Source organism: Pleurodeles waltl, chromosome 8 (genome assembly GCF_031143425.1).
Source record: "Pleurodeles waltl isolate 20211129_DDA chromosome 8, aPleWal1.hap1.20221129, whole genome shotgun sequence".
Lineage (NCBI taxonomy): Eukaryota > Metazoa > Chordata > Amphibia > Caudata > Salamandridae > Pleurodeles > Pleurodeles waltl.
In genome coordinates this window covers 674,789,854-674,809,484 of record NC_090447.1, presented here as the reverse complement: position 1 = coordinate 674,809,484, position 19,631 = coordinate 674,789,854, and the positions used below count along the sequence as shown (strand labels likewise).

General features: G+C 46.0%; 1 protein-coding gene across 2 annotated transcripts in view; it reads left to right on the top strand.

The window, feature by feature from the left end:
* The window catches only part of IFT57 (intraflagellar transport 57), a 192,967-nt gene that overhangs the window by 116,195 nt on the left and 57,141 nt on the right, over positions 1-19,631 (top strand). For both annotated transcript variants that reach the window (XM_069204792.1, XM_069204793.1), the window contains exon 7: positions 9,759-9,830. In XM_069204792.1, coding sequence (XP_069060893.1) covers positions 9,759-9,830 — 72 coding nt within the window. The remainder of the gene's footprint in view (positions 1-9,758; positions 9,831-19,631) is intronic.

Here is a 19,631-nt window from a genome sequence, read left to right as displayed (position 1 = left end):
TCTCTTTTTCCTTATTCACAGACAGAGAGATGATAGGTCAGCACATAGTGTAGGAGGCTGGACTGGCTTGTTGTGAGTACCAAGGGGTACTTGCACCTTGCACCAGGCCCAGTTATCCCTTATTAGTGTATAGGGTGTCTAGCAGCTTAGGCTGATAGATAATGGTAGCTTAGCAGAGCAGCTTAGGCTGAACTAGGAGACGTGTGAAGCTACTACAGTACCACTTAGTGTCATATGCACAATATCATAAGAAAACACAATACACAGTTATACTAAAAATAAAGGTACTTTATTTTTATGACAATATGCCAAAGTATCTTAGAGTGTACCCTCAGTGAGAGGGTAGGAAATATACACAAGATATATATACACAATAGCAAAAATATGCAGTATAGTCTTAGAAAACAGTGCAAACAATGTATAGTTACAATAGGATGCAATGGGGAAACATAGGGATAAGGGCAACACAAACCATATACTCCAAAAGTGGAATGCGAATCACGAATGGACCCCAAACCTATGTGACCTTGTAGAGGGTCGCTGGGACTATTAGAAAATAGTGAGAGTTAGAAAAATAACTCTCCCCAAGACCCTGAAAAGTGAGTGCAAAGTGCACTAAAGTTCCCCTAAGGACAAAATAGTCGTGTTAGAGGAATAATGCAGGAAAGACACAAACCAGCAATGCAACAACTGTGGATTTCCAATCTAGGGTACCTGTGGAACAAGGGGACCAAGTCCAAAAGTCACAAGCAAGTCGGAGATGGGCAGATGCCCAGGAAATGCCAGCTGCGGGTGCAAAGAAGCTTCTACTGGACAGAAGAAGCTGAGGTTTCTGCAGGAACGAAAAGGGCTAGAGACTTCCCCTTTGGTGGACGGATCCCCCTCGCCTTGGAGAGTCGTGCAGAAGTGTTTTCCCGCCGAAAGAACGCCAACAAGCCTTGCTAGCTGCAAATCGTGCGTTTGGCGTTTTTGGACGCTGCTGGGGCCCAGGAGGGACCAGGAGGTCGCAAATTGGACCTGAAGAGAGAGGGGACGTCGAGCAAGACAAAGAGCCCTCACTGAAGCAGGTAGCACCCGGAGAAGTGCCAGAAACAGGCACTACGAGGATACGTGAAACGGTGCTCGCCGAAGTTGCACAAAGGAGTCCCACGTCGCCGGAGACCAACTTAGAAAGTCGTGCAATGCAGGTTAGAGTGCCGTGGACCCAGGCTTGGCTGTGCACAAAGGATTTCCGCCAGAAGTGCACAGGGGCCGGAGTAGCTGCAAAGTCGCGGTTCCCAGCAATGCAGCCCAGCGAGGTGAGGCAAGGACTTACCTCCACCAAACTTGGACTGAAGAGTCACTGGACTGTGGGGGTCACTTGGACAGAGTCGCTGGATTCGAGGGACCTCGCTCGTCGTGCTGAGAGGAGACCCAAGGGACCGGTAATGCAGCTTTTTGGTGCCTGCGGTTGCAGGGGGAAGATTCCGTCGACCCACGGGAGATTTCTTCGGAGCTTCTGGTGCAGAGAGGAGAAAGGCTACCCCCACAGCATGCACAAGCAGGAAAACAGTTGAGAAGGCGGCAGGATCAGCGTTACAGAGTTGCAGTAGTCGTCTTTGCTACTATGTTGCAGGTTTGCAGGCTTCCAGCGCGGTCAGCAGTCGATTCCTTATCAGAAGGTGAAGAGGGAGATGCAGAGAAACTCGGATGAGCTCTTGCATTCGTTATCTGAAGTTTCCCCAGAGACAGAGACCCTAAATAGCCAGAAAAGAGGGTTTGGCTACCTAGGAGAGAGGATAGGCTAGCAACACCTGAAGGAGCCTATCACAAGGAGTCTCTGACGTCACCTGGTGGCACTGGCCACTCAGAGCAGTCCAGTGTGCCAGCAGCACCTCTGTTTCCAAGATGGCAGAGGTCTGGAGCACACTGGAGGAGCTCTGGACACCTCCCAGGGGAGGTGCAGGTCAGGGGAGTGGTCACTCCCCTTTCCTTTGTCCAGTTTCGCGCCAGAGCAGGGCTAAGGGGTCCCCTGAACCGGTGTAGACTGGCTTATGCAGAATTGGGCACCTCTGTGCCCAACAAAGCATTTCCAGAGGCTGGGGGAGGCTACTCCTCCCCTGCCTTCACACCATTTTCCAAAGGGAGAGGGTGTCACACCCTCTCTCAGAGGAAGTTCTTTGTTCTGCCATCCTGGGCCAGGCCTGGCTGGACCCCAGGAGGGCAGATGCCTGTCTGAGGGGTTGGCAGCAGTGAAACCCCAGGAAGGGCAGTTTGGCAGTACCAGGGTCTGTGCTACAGACCACTGGGATCATGGGATTGTGCCAACTATGCCAGGATGGCATAGAGGGGGCAATTCCATGATCATAGACATGTTACATGGCCATATTCGGAGTTACCATTGTGAAGCTACATATAGGTAGTGACCTATATGTAGTGCACGCGTGTAATGGTGTCCCCGCACTCACAAAGTTCAGGGAATTGGCTCTGAACTATGTGGGGGCACCTTGGCTAGTGCCAGGGTGCCCACACACTAAGTAACTTTGCACCTAACCTTTACCAGGTAAAGGTTAGACATATAGGTGACTTATAAGTTACTTAAGTGCAGTGTAAAATGGCTGTGAAATAACGTGGACGTTATTTCACTCAGGCTGCAGTGGCAGGCCTGTGTAAGAATTGTCAGAGCTCCCTATGGGTGGCAAAAGAAATGCTGCAGCCCATAGGGATCTCCTGGAACCCCAATACCCTGGGTACCTCAGTACCATATACTAGGGAATTATAAGGGTGTTCCAGTAAGCCAATGTAAATTGGTAAAAATGGTCACTAGCCTGTTAGTGACAATTTGGAAAGAAATGAGAGAGCATAACCACTGAGGTTCTGATTAGCAGAGCCTCAGTGAGACAGTTAGTCACTACACAGGTAACACATTCAGGCACACTTATGAGCACTGGGGCCCTGGGTTACCAGGGTCCCAGTGACACATACAACTAAAACGACATATATACAGTGAAAAATGGGGGTAACATGCCAGGCAAGATGGTACTTTCCTACACATAGGGACAACTGACATGTTAGTATGAGGTTTGGAGACCCTTCCAGGAAAAATACTTGTAATCCTTCAGAGAGATCAACATAGAATCCTCTGATGAATGCACCATTCATCCATGTTCAGAAAAATAGCACTATGATGTTACATTTTTTCAGTAAAAAAGCATTTTTCGCTTAATAGTGAAAAGGAAAATGCTAAGACTTCACTCTCTTCTTTCTGGACAACTGATCCCTGGGAAATGCTTGTTTGATAGTCTGGTCATAAACTGTTCAAAGGCAGTCTGTGCTGTTTCTCAGACTCTCCTGTTTTCAAAGATGATTGCCAGATTGAGGCAATGAAAGCTAACAGTGATTCTGATTGCTCTGGATTGGCCTAGTCTATCGTGGTATCATGACCTGCTTCACCTGTCTCAGAGGTGTTTTGTGTGAAGGATGGACTTGCTAACCAGAACGCAAGGGCACAATCCTACACCCCAGCAAGCCATAACTGAATTTGAAAGTCTTTCTCCTGAGTACATGCATTACAGCCACATAATATAAATTTGATAGATGATTTTATAAATAAACAAAATGAGTCAAAATGACCTTTCATTAGATCAATGTACACCTTAAACTTCAAGAGCTTTTGCATGTTACTGCAGATGCATGTTGACTCATGTACCTTTAAAGAAGTGATGATACTTGATAATATTTATCTATCCAAATCCAGCTTTCCACTGAAGTACAATTGCGGCCATTACTGCTTGTAGAAAGCATCTTCACCACTTCCTTTCTTCACTATCAGTGTATATATATGTAGCTGCCGATACACATGCTGTGCACTGTTCCTGCCATCTAGTTTTGGGCTCGGAGTGTTACAAGTTGTTTTTCTTCGAAGAAGTATTTTCAAGTCACGGGACCGAGTGACTCCTCCCTTTCGGCTCCATTGCGCATGGGCCTCAACTCCATCTTAGATTGTTTTCTTTCCGCCATTGGGTTCGGACGTGTTCCTCTTCGCTCCGGTTATTCGATTCAGAAAACTTCAAAAATTGCAGAAAATCATCGGTATTGTCCTCGATCGCGAACCATATTCCATTGACACATCGGCACCGGCGAAACACACCTTTGGTTGCCCTTCGGGGCACCCACACCCATCCTGGGCCTGGTCGGCCCGACCCGCAAGAACTGTCGAAGCCTCATGGACCGGACCCCTTTCCGATTCTGCCCTCAGTGCCACGCAAAGTATCTATACACGGATCAACATCGGGTCTGTAATCTGTTTTTGTCACCAGATCACCAAGAGGATACTTGTGAGGCATGCAGGCCCTTCCGTTCCAAGAAGACCTTGAGGGATCGAAGGGCGAGATGACTACAAATGGCGTCGAAAAGTACTGAACACCTCGACGCCAAAGAAGAGGAGATGGCCATCTCCATTCAAGGATCTGATTCGGATGAATCGGACGCGGACCGACCACCGACAGCAGGCCAGCATGTGAGTACGCCTGCCCCAACCCAGACCCAGCCCAAGACCAAACAAAAGGCCTCTGGGACACCACTGCCGGAAGGCCATGGCTCTACCCGGAAGAAATCAAGCAGTGACCAAGCAACACATTCGGCACCGAAAAAGGCCACACCCGCATCGAAGTCTTCGGACTCGAGTCGAGACACAGTCTCTGAAAAAGTTCGACATCGACTCCTTGAATCGAAGCCCCGAAAGACTCTTTCCGAACAGAGTCCTACTATCACCATGGGCATTTTGGTACCCAAATAAACGGCTTTGGAGCCGAAAAGAGCCTCATATACTGAGGGACATGGACTTTCTAAACAGATGAAAGAAAGCCACAGATTTGAGGAAGAACTTCAACAGATGGAGGAATTTGATGACGGACAAGCCAGGATACAGATCCACAAGGATACTGGCAAGATCCTCACATCACCTCGACTCAAATTTAAAAGGAAGCTGGCTTTCCAAGGACGTTTGGACACTGATCAGCCAAAGGCTAAAGTGGCAAGAGAGCAATCTCCGCCACGCCAGTTTTCCCCAGCACATTCTCCTCCTCATTCTCCTCAAAGAACTGTCTCTCCTCTTGCTACACCCTCTGCACAGTCACCCACACACACTATGCAGTCACATCAAGACACAGACCTGTGGGATCTTTAGGAGGACCCTGTGTCAGACAATAGCCCGGAGTGCTATCCGTCTAAACCCTCTCCACCTGAAGATAGCACCTCCTACACACAGGTTTTGGCTAGGGCTGCATCTTCCCACAATGTCAGCATGCTTACCGAACCACTAGGAGACAACTTTTTTTTTAATACGTTGTCCACAACACATACATCTTACCAAAGTCTACCCATGCTCCCAGGTATGCTCAAACATGCCCAACAAATTTTTCAGGAGCCGGTTAAGGGAAGGGCCATAACACCAAGGGTAGAAAAGAAGTATAGACCACCACCTTCTGACCCAGTATTTACAACGCAACAGCTGCCCCCTGATTCGGTAGTGGTCAGCGCAGTGAGGAAGAGGGCCAACTCGCAGTCAGCTGGAAATGCACCCCCTCCAGAGAAGAGAGTAAAATGTTTGATGTGGCAGGAAAGAGGGTAGCATCACAAGCAGCCAACCAGTGGCGCATAGCGAACTCACAGGCCCTCCTCGCAAGATATGACAGAGCTCATTGGGATGAGATGAACGACATCATTCAACATCTCCCCATAGAATACCAAAAAACAACTCAGCAGGGGGTAGAGGAGGGGCAGGCAATAACGAATAACCAGATAAGGTCTGCGTTAGATTCATCCGATACTACAGCTGCAAGAACAATAACCACTGCATTGACAATTCAACGCCCTACATGGCTTAGATCATCAGGTTTTAAACCTGAGATTCAACGGGCAGTCCTCAACATGCCATTCAACCAGCAACAGCTATTTGGCACACAAGTGGACACAGCCATAGAAAAGATGAAAAAGGATACGGATACAGCCAAAGCGATGGGAGCGCTTTACTCATCCCAAATCAGAGGGACATTTAGGAAGCCACAGTATAGGGGGGGTTTCAGGCCACAGCCATCAGAACCATCCACCTCACAAACAAAGCCGTCATACTAATCACAGTATCAGAGAGGGGGGTTTCGAGGGTCCTTCAGAGGGCAATTTCACAAATACAGGGGAAAATTCCAACCTACAAAGCACGCCACTAACAACAAGCAGTGACTTTGCCATCACCTTCCCCCAACACACATCCCCTGTGGGAGGAAGACTGGAAATGTTCCACAATCAATGGTCAAACATAACAAAGGACACATGGGTACTATCAATTATCCAACATGGTTACTGCATAGAATTCACACATTTTCCTCCAGATATTCCCCCAAAAGCGCACAAACTATCGTCGCAACATCTAACAATGTTACAAACAGAGGTGCAAGCACTATTAACAAAACAAGCCACAGAACTAGTACCTCATCAACAAAAAGGAAAAGGGGTCTATTCCCTGTACTTCCTTATTCCCAAAAAGGACAAAACACTAAGGCCAATACTAGATCTCAGGACTCTCAACCTATACATTCAATCAGAACACTTTCACATGGTAACACTACAAGATGTAGTCCCATTACTAAAACAGGGGGAATACATGTCAACACTTGATTTAAAAGATGCGTATTTTCACATACCCATCCATCCATCTCACAGAAAACACCTCAGGTTTGTTATACAAGGAAAACATTACCAATTCAAGGTAATACCCTTTGGGATAACGACAGCCCCCAGAGTATTTACAAAATGCCTTGCCGTAGTAGCAGCATACATAAGGAGACAACACATGCATGTATTCCCATATCTCGACGATTGGCTAATAAAGGCCAACACTCAAGAACAGTGTCAAAATCACACATGTTATGTAATAGATACCCTACACACACTAGGGTTTTCAATAAATTATCAAAAATCACACTTGCAACCATCCCAAATTCAGCAGTACTTGGGAGCTACACTCAACACTCAAAAAGCCATTGCAAGTCTAAGCCCACAAAGGGTGCAATCATTCCACACCATGGTACCAAACATACAACCAAATCAGCATCACACAGTCAGATTTGTGATGAAACTCCTAGGCATGATAGCATCATGCATCGCAATTGTCCCAAACGCACGGTTACACATGCAGCCCTTACAGCAGTGCCATGCAAAACAATGGTCGCAGGCACAGGGTCATCTCCAAGATCTAGTGTTGATAGACCGTTAAACACACTATTCGCTTCAGTGGTGGAATCCCACAAATTTAAACAAAGAGTGGCCTTTTCAAGACCCTGTGCCTCACGCCATTCTCACAACAGATGCATCAATGATTGGGTGGGGGAGCACACCTCAACAATCACAGTATACAAGGACAGTGGAACAGCAAGCAAAAACAGCTACACATAATTCACTTAGAGCTGCTAGCAGTCTTTCTGGCACTAAAAGCTTTTCAACCTCTTCTGGCTCACAAACACATTCTTGTCAGAACAGACAATATGACAACGATGTACTACTTAAACAAACCGGGGGAACATACTCATCGCAACTTTGCTTCCTAGCACAAACAATTTGGCATTGGGCAATTCACAACAACATTTGCCTAATAGCTCAATACATCCCAGGGATTCACAATCAATTAGCAGACAATCTCAGTCGGGATCACCAGCAAACTCACGAGTGGCAAATACATCCCCAGGTACTACAAAACACTTTTGTCAGTGGGGGACACCAGACATAGATCTGTTTGCCACAAACCAAAATGCAAAATGCCAAAACGTCGCATCCAGGTACCCACACCCTCCGTCCAAGGGCAATGCTCTATGGATCAACTGGTCAGGGATATTTGCTCACGCTTTTCCCCCTCTCCTACTCATTCCATTTCTAGTCAACAAACTGCGTCAAAACAAACTCAAACTAATACTTATAGCACCAATGTGGGCACGCCAACCGTGGTACACCACACTGTTGGGCCTCTCAGTAGTACCTCACGTCAAGCTTCCAAACAGACCAGATCTGTTAATGCAACACAAACAACAGATCAGACACCCCAATTCAGCAACGCTCAATCTAGCAATCTGGCTCCTGAAGTCTTAGAGTTTGGCTATCTAAATCTTCCAAACAAGTGTATGGCAGTCATTAAACAGGCAAGAAAACCTACCACCAGACATTGTTATGCTAACAAATGGAAAATATTTGTCTTCTACTGCCAAGCAAAACCCATCACACCGTTGGATGCATCCATACAAGACATCGTAGGGTATTTACTACACCTACAAAAAGCAAATCTAGCCTTTTCATCCATCAAAATACACCTCACTGCAATTTCGGCTTATTTGCAAATTACACACACAAAATCCCTATTTAGAATACCAGTCATTAAATCCTTCATGGAAGGACTCAAACGGATCATACCTCCAAGAACTCCACCAGTACATTCAAGGAATCTTAATATTGTACTTACACGACTCATAGGTCCACCTGTTGAACCCATGCATTCTTGTCAGATCCAATTCTTAACTTGGAAAGTGGCATTTCTAGTAGCAGTCACTTCATTACGAAGAGTTAGTGAAATACAGGCTTTCACTATTGAAGAACCCTTTATACAAGTACACAAACATAAAGTTGTTCTCCGCACAAATCCCAAATTTCTACCAAAAGTAATTTCACCGTTTCATTTAAACCAAACAGTGGAACTCCCAGTCTTCTTCCCACAGCCAGACTCAGTGGCAGAAAGAGCACTGCATACATTAGATATAAAAAGAGCTCTAATGTATTATATAGACAGAACAAAAGCATTTTGTAAAACTAAACAGTTGTTCGTCGCATTCCAGAAACCCAATACTGGTAACCCTATATCCAAGCAAGGCATAGCCAGATGGATAGTGAAATGTATACAAACTTGTTACCTGAAAGCTAAAAGACAACTACTCATTACACCAAAGGCACACTCCACTAGAAAGAAAGGAGCAACAATGGCCTTTCTAGGAAACATACCAATGACAGTGATTTGTAAGGCAGCCACTTGGTCCACACCTCATACTTTAATGTGTAGATGTGTTAGCAACACAACAAGCCACATTAGGACAGGCTGTACTAAGAACATTATTTCAAACAACTTCAACTCCTACAGGCTGACCACTGCTTTGGGGAGGATTACTGCTTTGTAGTCTATGCACAGCATGTGTATCTGCAGCTACACATGCCACCGAACGGAAAATGTCACTTACCCAGTTTACATCTGTTCGTGGCATGTTCCGCTGCAGATTCACATGCGACCTCCCCGGGAGCCTGTAGCCGTTTAAGTTGCAATTAGAAATTGTACATTCCTTTACCTCAACTTTGTACATACATCTCCATCCCATTGCATGGACATCTTTACTATTCTTACTCTATCACTCCTACCTTACCCTCTGCGGGAAAACAATCTAAGATGGAGTCCATGCCCATGCGCAATGGAGCCGAAAGGGAGGAGTCACTCGGTCACATGACTCGAAAACAATTCTTCAAAGAAAAACAACTTCTAACACTCTGAGCCCAACACTAGATGCCAGGAACAGTGCACAGCATGTGAATCTGCAGCGGAACACGCCACGAACAGATGTACTCTGGGTAAGTGACATTTTCCATATATAATGTCCTCTCATTCAGCCATTCAGATGAACTGTTGCCAGGGACATTAATTATACGTGAACAGTGTTGCTAGGTGACTGAGATTTTGTTTGTCTTCACTGTAGGACTGGAGAATCCATGTAGACCAAATGCATCAACACAGAGATGGAATAGAATCTGCCCTGAAGCAAACTAAGGTACTTTCTTTTTCAGACTCGCGGTAGTATAGTTGTTGAAAAATAATCTCTCCTTGATCGCTTGAATAGTGACTGTTAGAAATGGGGTCTAAAGTTGGCAGTCATTTTACACCCTGTCCAAGTAGGGACCTTCACTCTAGTCAGGGTAAGGGAGGCAGACACTCAAGATAAACGCTGCTCACCCCCTTGGTAGCTTGGAACAAGCAGTCAGGCTTATCTCAGAGGCAATGTGTAGAGTATTTGTACAAACACACAGTGAAAACACCACAAAATGATTCCATGGCAGTATGGAAAAATAGCCAATATTTATTTAAATCAAACAAGACCAAAACAAAAAAAATCCAATGTACACAAAAAGAGATATCAATTTTTGAAGTGAAAAGAGTCTTAACCTATAGAAATCAAGGGATGCGTTGCTGTAGCGCAAAGTACCTGGTATTCGTCAAAAATAAAGCCGCAGGAGCGAGGGCAAGTGATGTGTTGATTCCTTACTTGCATGTGAGGCCGTGCGTCGATTCTTTCCTCTGCTAGTAAGCGATGTGTCGATTCTTTCCTCTCAGAGAAGGGATGAGTCAATTTACGGGGAAGCAGCCTTGGGTCTGTGTGGTGATGTTGGAGTTTTGGTGCCCAGGGACGATGCGTGGAAAATACAGACACATGGTAACCATAAAGTCAAGCTGAGCTGGTGATGCGTTGATTTCTTCAGCCGTGACACGGGCACTGAGTTGATTTTACAGCCACAAGGCAAGTGCTGCATTGATGTTTCTGCTGCTTGGCTCTGGTGTGTGGATTTGTACTCATGTTTTTGCCAGCGTCTCCTTCCAAGGGCCTGGGGACTGGAGTGGTACTACTTGGCAAGTCAAGGGTCTCAGCAGGAGATCCCAGGTGCGGGCAAGTGAAGTCTTTAATATCCGTGAGACTTCTTAACAGGAGGCAAGCTCAGTCCAAGCCCTTGGAGAAACTTCACAGGCAGGATACACAGCAAAGTCCAGTCTTTAACCTCTCCAAGGCAGAAGCAGCAACTGCAGGCCAACTCAGCAAAGCACACACAGCAAAGGGGCAGCACTCCTCCTCACAGCTCTTCTAATTGGCAGAGATTCCTCTTGATCCAGAAGTGTTCTAAAATTGTAGGGTCAGCAGTTCAACACTCATACTCATTTCTGCCTTTGAAATAGGCAAACTTCAAAGGAAAGTCTTTGTAGTGCACAAAATCCTGCCTCTTCCTTGCCCTAACCCAGCGACACTCCAGGGGGTTGGAGACTGTATTGTGTGAGGTCAGGCACACTTCCGCTCTCTTTGGGTCACTGTCTAGAGTGAATTCACAAACATCCCCAACTGTCAGTCTGACTTGTAGATGGATTCAGCAGCCAAGCAGGGGCTCAGAATGGTTAGGTTAAGCAAAGAAAATGCCCACTTTCTAAAAGTGGGAGTTTCAAACAGACAATCTAAAAACCAACTTTACCAAAATATGTATTTTTAAATTGTGGGTCCAGAGACCCCAAACTCCTCATCTCTATTTGCTCCCAATGGCAAACTAACCTTAAAATGTATTTAAAGGCAATCCCCATGTTTACTTATGGGAGCGATAGGCCTTGCAGTAGTGAAAACTGGATTTGGCAGTATTTAACCATCATGACATGTAAAACACACCAGTACATGTCCTACCTTTTAAATACACTGCACCCTGGCCATGAGGCTGCCTTGGGCCTACTGTAGTGATGACTTGTATATAGTAAAATGGAAGGTTTAGGCCTGGCAAGTGGGTGCACTTGCCAGGTCGAACTGGCAGTTCCAGACTGCCCACACAGACACTGCAGTGGCAGGTCTGAGACATGTTTAGAGAGCTACTCATGTGAGTGGCTCAAGCAGTGCTACAGGCCCACTAGTAGCATTTGATTTACAGGTCATGGGTGTAGGAGGCTGGACTGGCTTGTAGTGAGTACCAAGGGGTACTTGCACCTTGCACCAGGCCCAGTTATCCCTTATTAGTGTATAGGGTGTCTAGCAGCTTAGGCTGATAGATAATGGTAGCTTAGCAGAGCAGCTTAGGCTGAACTAGGAGACGTGTGAAGCTACTACAGTACCACAAGTGTCACTTGCACAATATCATAAGAAAACACAATACACAGTTATACTAAAAATATAGGTACTTTATTTTTATGACAATATGCCAAAGTACCACAGAGTGTACCCTCAGAGTGAGGATAGCAAATATACACAAGTTATATGTACACAATACCAAAAATATGCAGTATAGTCTTAGAAAACAGTGCAAACAATGTATAGTTACAATAGGATGCAATGGGGACACATAGGGATAGGGGCAACACAAACCAGCGCGGTCAGCAGTCGATTCCTTGGCAGAAGGTGAAGAGAGAGATGCAGAGGAACTCTGATGAGCTCTTGCATTCGTTATCTAAAGTTTCCCAAGAGACAGAGACCCTAAATAGCCAGGAAAGAGGGTTTGGCTACCTAGGAGAGAGGATAGGCTACTAACACCTGAAAGAGCCTATCAGAAGGAGTCTCTGACGTCACCTGGTGCCACTGGCCACTCAGAGCAGTCCAGTGTGCCAGCAGCACCTCTGTTTCCAAGATGGCAGAGGTCTGGAGCACACTGGAGGAGCTCTGGACACCTCCCAGGGGAGGTGCAGGTCAGGGGAGTGGTCACTCCCCTTTCCTTTGTCCAGTTTTGCGCCAGAGCAGGGCTAAGGGGTCCCCTGAACCGGTGTAGACTGGCTTATGCAGAATTGGGCACATCTGTGCCCAAGAAAGCATTTCCAGAGGCTGGGGAGGCTACTCCTCCCCTGCCTTCACACCATTTTCCAAAGGGAGAGGGTGTAACACCCTCTCTCAGAGGAAGTCCTTTGTTCTGCCATCCTGGGACAAGCCTGGCTTGACCCCAGGGGGGCAGAAACCTGTCTGAGGGGTTGGCAGCAGCAGCAGCTGCAGTGAAACCCCAGGAAAGGCAGTTTGGCAGTACCAGGGTCTGTGCTACAGACCACTGGGATCATGGAATTGTGCCAACAATGCCAGGAAGGCATAGAGGGGGCAATTCCATGATCTTAGACATGTTACATGGCCATATTCGGAGTTACCATTGTGAAGCTACATATAGGTATTGACCTATATGTAGTGCACGCGTGTAATGGTGTCCCCGCACACACAAAGTTCAGGGAATTGGCCCTGAAAAATGTGGGGGCACCTTGGCTAGTGCCAGGGTGCCCTCACACTAAGTAACTTTGCACCTAACCTTTACCAGGTAAAGGTTAGACATATAGGTGACTTATAAGTTACTTAAGTGCAGTGTAAAATGGCTGTGAAATAACGTGGACGTTATTTCACTCAGGCTGCAGTGACAGGCCTGTGTAAGAATTGTCAGAGCTCCCTATGGGTGGCAAAAGAAATGCTGCAGCCCATAGGGATCTCCTGGAACCCCAATACCGTGGGTACCTCAGTACCATATACTAGGGAATTATAAGGGTGTTCCAGTAAGCCAATGTAAATTGGTAAAATTGGTCACTAGCCTGTTAGTGACAATTTGAAAGAAATGAGAGAGCATAACCACTGAGGTTCTGATTAGCAGAGCCTCCGTGACAGTTAGTCACTACACAGGTAACACATTCAGGCACACTTATGAGCACTGTGGCCCTGGTGAACAGGGTCCCAGTGACACATACAACTAAAACAACATATATACAGTGAAAAATGGGGATAACATGCCAGGCAAGATGGTACTTTCCTACACAACCCCCCCCCCCCCCCAAACGAAGGACAATAAGACTAGCCATGACCTGATGAGTCTTCATTGTCGAAGTGGAAATATCTGGAGAGTCCATCTGCATTGGAGTGGCTACTCCCAGGTCTATGTTCCACTGTATAGTCCATTCCCTGTAGGGATATGGACCACCTCAACAATTTAGGATTTTCACCTTTCATTTGTTTTAGCCAAAGTAGAGGTTTGTGGTCTGTCTGAACAATGAAGTGAGTGCCAAACAGGTATGGCCTCAACTTCTTCAGTGCCCAGACCACAGCAAAGGCCTCCCTCTCAATGGCAGACCAACGCTTCTCTCTAGGGGTCAACCTCCTACTAATAAAAGCAACAGGTTGATCCTGGCCCTCAGAATTAAGTTGTGATAGGACTGCCCCTACTCCTAATTCAGATGCATCAGTTTGGACATAGAATTTTTTTAGAGTAACAAGGGCTTTTCAGGACAGGTGCAGAGCACATGGCCTGCTTCAGCTCCTCAAAAGCTTTCTGACAGTTTGCTGTCCATAATACCTTTTTAGGCATCTTCTTGGAAGTGAGGTCATTAAGAGGGGCTGCAATGGAGCCATAGTTCTTAATGAACCTCCTGTAATACCCAGTGAGGCCTAGGAAGGCTCTCACCTGAGTATGTGTAGTAGGGGGAACCCAAACAATAATTGTTTGGATTTTCCCCTGAAGTGGTGCAATCTGTTCCCCACCAACAAGGTGTCCCAGATAAACCACCTTACCCTGCCCTATCTGGTACTTTGAAGCCTTGATAGTGAGGCCTGCCTTTTGCAGGGCCTCCAAAACTTTCCATAGGTGGACCAGGTGATCATCCCAGCTGGAGCTAAAGACAGCTATATCGTCCAAATATGCTGCACTGAAAGCTTCCAGCCCTTGCAGGACTGTGTTCACCAACCTCTGAAAAGTGGCAGGTGCATTTTTCAAACCAAAAGGCATCACAGTGAACTGGTAATGTCCTCCAATGGTTGAAAATGCAGTTTTAGGTTTAGCATCTTCTGATAATTTGATCTGCCAATACCCTGCAGTCAAATCAAAAGTGCTTAGATACTTGGCAGATGCCAGCGTATCTATGAGCTCATCTGCCCTGGGTATAGGGTGAGCATCAGTTTTGGTTACCAAGTTGAGACCTCTATAGTCTACACAAAACCGCATTTCCTTCTTTCCATCTTTGGAATGGGGTTTTGGTACAAGTACCACAGGAGAAGCCCATGGACTTTCAGAGTGCGCAACCACTCCCAGTTCTAACATTTTCTGCACCTCTTGCTTTATGCAGTCCCTGACATGGTCAGGCTGCCTATAGATCTTACTTTTGACAGGCAAGCTGTCTCCAGTATCTATAGTGTGCTCACACCAAGAAGTGGTACTTGGCACAGTAGAGAAGAGTTCAGAGAATTGATCTAGGAGATTTATGCAGTGGTCTTTCTGCTCAGCAGTAAGACAATCAGCCAAAACTACACCTTCCACAAGAGCATCTTGTTCTGTGGAAGAGAAGAGATCAGGTAGAGGATTACTGTCTTCCTCCTGTCCCTCATCAGTTGCCATGAGCAGGGTGAGATCAGCCCTGTCATAGTAGGGTTTCAGGCGGTTTACATGGAGTACCCTAAGGGGACTCCTTGCAGTGCCTAAGTCAACCAAATAGGTGACTTCACCCTTTTTCTCAACAATTGTGTGGGGACCACTCCATTTATCTTGGAGTGCTCTTGGGGCCACAGGCTCCAAGACCCACACTTTCTGCCCTGGTTGGTACTGAACCAAAACAGCCTTCTGATCATGCCATTGCTTCTGGAGCTCTTGGCTGGCCTGAAGGTTTTTACTGGCCTTTTTCATATACTCAGCCATCCTTGATCTGAGGCCAAGTACATAGTCCACAATATCTTGTTTTGGAGCTTTTAAAGGTTGTTCCCAACCCTATTTGACAAGTGTGAGTGGACCCCTAACAGGGTGTCCAAAAAGAAGTTCAAAGGGGCTGAAGCCCACTCCTTTCTGGGGTACCTCCCTGTAGGCAAAAAGGAGGCATGGTAGAAGGATATCCCATCTCCTGCGGAGTTTTTCAGGGAGACCCATAATCATGCCTTTGAGAGTTTTGTTAAATCTCTCCACCAGTCCATTTGTTTGTGGATGATAGGGTGTAGTGAATTTATAAGTTACACCACACTCCTTCCACATGGCCTTGAAGTATGCATACATGAAATTGCTTCCCCTGTCTGATACTACTTCCTTTGGGAAGCCCACCCTGGAAAATATTCCCAGGAGGGCCTTTGCCACTGCAGGAGCTGTAGTGGTCCTTAAAGGAATAGCTTCAGGATATCTTGTGGCATGGTCCACTACCACCAAGATAAATCTATTGCCTGAAGCAGTAGGAGGGTCAAGCGGGCCAACTATGTCAACCCCTACCCTTTCAAAGGGAACCCCAACCACAGGCAGTGGAATAAGGGGTGCCTTTGGAGTGCCACCTGTCTTGCCACTGGCTTGACAGGTTTCACAGGACTTACAAAAATCTTTTGTGTCCTCAGACATCCTAGGCCAATGAAACAAGGGAACAAGCCTGTCCCAAGTTTTCATTTGTCCCAGATGCCCAGCTAGGGGAATGTCGTGGGCAAGAGTTAGGAGGAACTTTCTGTACTCCTGAGGAATCACTAATCTCCTGGCAGCTCCAGGTTTAGGATCCCTATGCTCAGTGTACAAGAGGTTGTCCTCCCAGTAAACTCTGTGAGAGTCACTGACATCCCCATTAGCCTGTTTGACAGCTTGCTGTCTTAGACCTTCTAATGTGGGACAGGTTTGCTGTGCCACACTCAGCTCCTCTCTGGCAGGCCCCCCTTCACCCAAAAGCTCAGCAGTATCTGCTTCAAGCTCCTCTGGTGTAGGTTCTGCACAGGGAGGGAATTCTTCTTCCTCTGAAGTTGAATCCACTGTAGAGGGAGGGATAGTAGGAAGTGGTTTGCTTCTACTAGCCCTAGCTTTAGGGAGCACTTGGTCCATTGTTCCAGGATCCAAGCTTCCCTGTCCTTTTTGCTTTTTGGCCTGAGCCCTGGTTAAAGCAAAAATATGCCCTGGGATGCCCAGCATTGCTGCATGGGCCTCCAACTCCACATCTGACCAAGCTGATGTCTCCAAATCATTTCCTAGTAGACAGTCTACCGGTAAATCTGTGGCTACCACAACTTTCTTTGGACCAGTAACCCCCACCCAGTTGAGATTAACAACAGCCATGGGGTGGCTAAGTGTGTTGTTGTGAGCATCGGTTACTTGGTACTGGTGACCAAGTAGGTGTTGTTCAGGGTGGACCAGTTTCTCTATGACCATAGTCACACTGGCACCAGTGTCCCTGTAGGCCTGAACCTCAACACCATTTATTAGGGGTAGCTGCTTGTACTTATCCATATTAAGGGGACAAACAACTAAGGTGGCTAAATCAATAGCCCCCTCAGAGACTAACACAGCCTCTGTGGCCTCCCTAACAAGGCCAACCCCAACTAAGTTACCAATAGTGAGCCCAGCTACTCCCTTGGATTGGCTATTAGTAGGTTTGCTCCCACCACCACTGCTATTAGTAGGGACACTAGGTGTAGCAGTAGGGGTTGTAGTGGTAGGAGGCTTGGTGCTTTTCTTTGGACAACTGAGATCTGTTGTCCAATGGCCTTTTACTTTACATAAATAGCACCATGGTTTCTTTTCTTTGTTTTGATTAAAGGAGGATTTGGACCCACCACCCCCACCAGAGTGTTTTTGTGGGCCTGATGAAGACTCATTTTTAGATTTGTCCCCACCCTTGTCTGAAGACTTACCATCCTTCTTTTTGTTGCCATCTTTGTCATTCCCTGTATGAACTTTTCTGTTCACCCTTGTTCTGACCCATTTGTCTGCCTTCTTTCCCAATTCTTGGGGAGAGGTCAGATCAGAGTCCACCAAGTACTGGTGCAACAAATCAGACACACAATTATTAAGAATATGCTCTCTCAGGATCAAGTTATACAGGCTTTCAAAGTCAGTAACCTTACTGCCATTTAACCACCCCTCCAAGGCCTTCACTGAATGGTCAATGAAATCATCCCAGTCTTGTGAAGACTCCTTTTTGGTCTCTCTGAACTTTATCCTGTATTGTTCAGTGGTTAAGCCATAACCATCCAGGAGTGCATTCTTAAGAACTGTAAAATTATTGGCATCACTTTCTTTCACAGTAAGGAGCCTATCCCTACCTTTTCCACTAAATGATAGCCATAGGATAGCAGCCCACTGCCTTTGAGGGACATCCTGTACAACACAGGCCCTCTCAAGTGCAGCAAACCACTTGTTAATGTCATCCCCCTCCTTATAAGGGGGAACTATCTTGTGTAGATTCCTGGAATCATGCTCTTTTGCAGGATGACTATGGGGAATACTGCTGCTGCCACCACTGGTTTCTAAACCCAACTTCTGTCTTTCCTTCTCTATTTCTAAAGACTGTCTATCCAAATCCAGCTGTTGCTTTTTAAGCTTCAGTCTGGTTTGTTCCACCCTCAACTTATTGAGTTCCCTTTCTAACAATCTGTCATCAGGGTTGGTGGGAGGGACATTTCTAGATACAGAGGTATGATGGGAATGAACAGAAGGAGACCTGTCCCTTACAGAGGGCACCCTAACAGCTTGGCTGACAGTGTAATGTGAGAGCACATCATCTGTATGATGTGACTCCACCTCAGTAACAACTATGCTAGACTGTCTTGTAATGGGCAGGCTGGGAAGTTTCTTTCCTGAATCTTTTCCTGGGGGAGTCCCTGGATCAGATTGGGAACCATTAGCTACTTTTTCAACAGATGGGGCACTTTTAGCCTTATCTTGTTCTCTAAGCATGTTAAGTAACAATTCCAAGGAAGGATTCCTCCCTACACTCAAACCTCTCTCTATGCAGAGACTCCTTGCTCCTTTCCAGCTAAGGTGATCATATGCAATCTTAGACAGGTCAACATTTTGGCCTGTGCCAGACATTTTTTTGAGAGAGTTAAAGTGATAGAAAAAGAGAAAAAAGTTTGTCAGAGCTTTTTAGAAAGACAGAAAAAAACTTGTTAAACTTTTAAGAACTTTTTGAAAGTTTAGAAGTACTTTTCAGTACTTTAGAAAAGAGGAAATGCAAAACTTTTTAGCTATGTGTACACACACTGAACTTGTTTTGTATATTTTTCTCTTATGAAAAGTACAATGACAAGAGTGGTAAGTAGTCTCAAAGCACTTATCCCACCGCTGCACAACCAATGTAGGAGGCTGGACTGGCTTGTAGTGAGTACCAAGGGGTACTTGCACCTTGCACAAGGCCCAGTTATCCCTTATTAGTGTATAGGGTGTCTAGCAGCTTAGGCTGATAGATAATGGTAGCTTAGCAGAGCAGCTTAGGCTGAACTAGGAGACGTGTGAAGCTACTACAGTACCACAAGTGTCACTTGCACAATATCATAAGAAAACACAATACACAGTTATACTAAAAATAAAGGTACTTTATCTTTATGACAATATGCCAAAGTATCTCAGAGTGTACCCTCAGAGTGAGGATAGCAAATATACACAAGTTATATGTACACAATACCAAAAATATGCAGTATAGTCTTAGAAAACAGTGCAAACAATGTATAGTTACAATAGGATGCAATGGGGACACATAGGGATAGGGGCAACAGAAACCATATACTCCAAAAGTGGAATGCGAACCACGAATGGACCCCAAACCTATGTGACCTTGTAGAGGGTCGCTGGGACTATTAGAAAATAGTGAGAGTTAGAAAATTAGCCCTCCCCAAGACCCTGAAAAGTGAGTGCAAAGTGCACTAAAGTTCCCCCAAAGACAAAGAAGTCGTGATAGAGGAATAATGCAGGAAAGACACAAACCAACAATGCAACAACAATGGATTTCCAATCTAGGGTTCCTGTGGAACAAGGGGACCAAGTCCAAAAGTCACAAGCAAGTCGGAGATGGGCATATGCCCAGGAAATGCCAGCTGTGGGTGCAAAGAAGCTTCTACTGGACAGAAGAAGCTGAGGTTTCTGCAGGAACGAAA